The sequence below is a fragment of the Sinocyclocheilus grahami genome, unplaced genomic scaffold (assembly GCF_001515645.1).
Source record: "Sinocyclocheilus grahami isolate Dianchi unplaced genomic scaffold, SAMN03320097.WGS_v1.1 scaffold12554.1, whole genome shotgun sequence".
In the NCBI taxonomy this organism is placed as follows: domain Eukaryota; kingdom Metazoa; phylum Chordata; class Actinopteri; order Cypriniformes; family Cyprinidae; genus Sinocyclocheilus; species Sinocyclocheilus grahami.
The window spans coordinates 2,358-3,594 of NW_015514482.1; the positions used below are offsets into that span (position 1 = coordinate 2,358).

A 1,237-nucleotide genomic window follows, 5' to 3' on the forward strand; every position below is an offset into this window, starting at 1 on the left:
CATAAAGACACGTACCACCTGTACATTAATGTTTGAGCTATAAGTGTCTTTCTGGTCATCTGTTCTGTTTCAGACTGTTTTCAGTACGGTCTTGTGGAGAGGCAGATCCTAGAGCTGTTACAAGGGCTTCATGTGACCAAAACTACGTCTCCTAATGACAGGAGGAGTTCAGAGCCATCATGTCCTGAGCCTAGTGAGGAAGACGGAAGCATCAGACAGAAAGATATTGAGAAAGATGATATATGCCCAATCTGTCAAGAAGAACTTTTGCTGAAAAAATTGCCTGTAACCTATTGCAAGTAAGAGAACTTATTCAGAATGAATCTTCTTTAGGAAATTAAATGGATACTCTCTAAATATATGTCTAAAATATGTAAGAATGCAATGATAAATATTGTATTAAACAGCAAGTGAATATGTTCCATAGCTGAAATATTTGAAATCAATACATTTTTTAACAGAAATGTATTAATTATGCCTTTTCTCCATCTTTGAAATCAAATGCATCACGCTCACCCAAGTTTCCATTTAAACTCAAAAAGCTATTATTGATACTCAAATTGGTTGCATTGTAATTATGCATCATTTTTCAGGTTCAGTTGTGGAAACAACATCCACATTTCCTGCATGAAGGTATGGGCTGATCATCAGACAAAGAGGGACCCACGTGGCCTGCTTAAGTGTCCACTCTGTAGGGAGGACTTTGGCACTTTTAAGCAGCTGATTGAACAAGTACGTCATTCCAAGACACAGTTAATTAATTTTTCTTTCCTTTTTTGTTTAAACTTAAATCATCTCGGGTTAAAATGTGTTATCTTTGACAGGTGAAAAATTCAGGTGAACTGTTAACCTGCTATGAGAAGGACTGTCTGGACAAACATCTGGGTGTTATGTGCAACAGCTGCAGGGTTTGTCCAATCATCGGCAAATGTTTCAAGTAGGCATCTATTACACATTGCAGACATACACTATTGTTCAGAAGTTTGGGGTTGGTAAGATTTTTTTGTGGAAGAAGCGTCCTATGATCACCAAGGCTGCATCTATTTGATCAAAAATACAGTTGTGGAATATTATTGCAATTTTTATTTATTTAAAAATGCAATTTATTTATGTCATGACAAAGCTGAATTTTCAGTAGCCAGTACTCCAGTGTCACAGGATCCTTCAGAAATCACTGCAATATGCTGATTTTTTTATTATCATATAATTATTAAAGTTGAAAACAGTAAAAAAAAAA

General features: G+C 35.6%; 1 protein-coding gene across 1 annotated transcript in view; it reads left to right on the forward strand.

The window, feature by feature from the left end:
* Nucleotides 1–908, forward strand: part of LOC107578887 (E3 ubiquitin-protein ligase Zswim2-like) — a gene marked incomplete at its 3' end in the record, with an annotated part of 2,897 nt that extends 1,989 nt beyond the window's left edge. Inside the window, exons 3-5 of the mRNA XM_016264789.1 lie at nucleotides 74–299; nucleotides 594–732; nucleotides 825–908. Coding sequence (XP_016120275.1) covers nucleotides 74–299; nucleotides 594–732; nucleotides 825–908 — 449 coding nt within the window. The remainder of the gene's footprint in view (nucleotides 1–73; nucleotides 300–593; nucleotides 733–824) is intronic.
* Nucleotides 909–1,237: the final 329 nt, after the last annotated feature.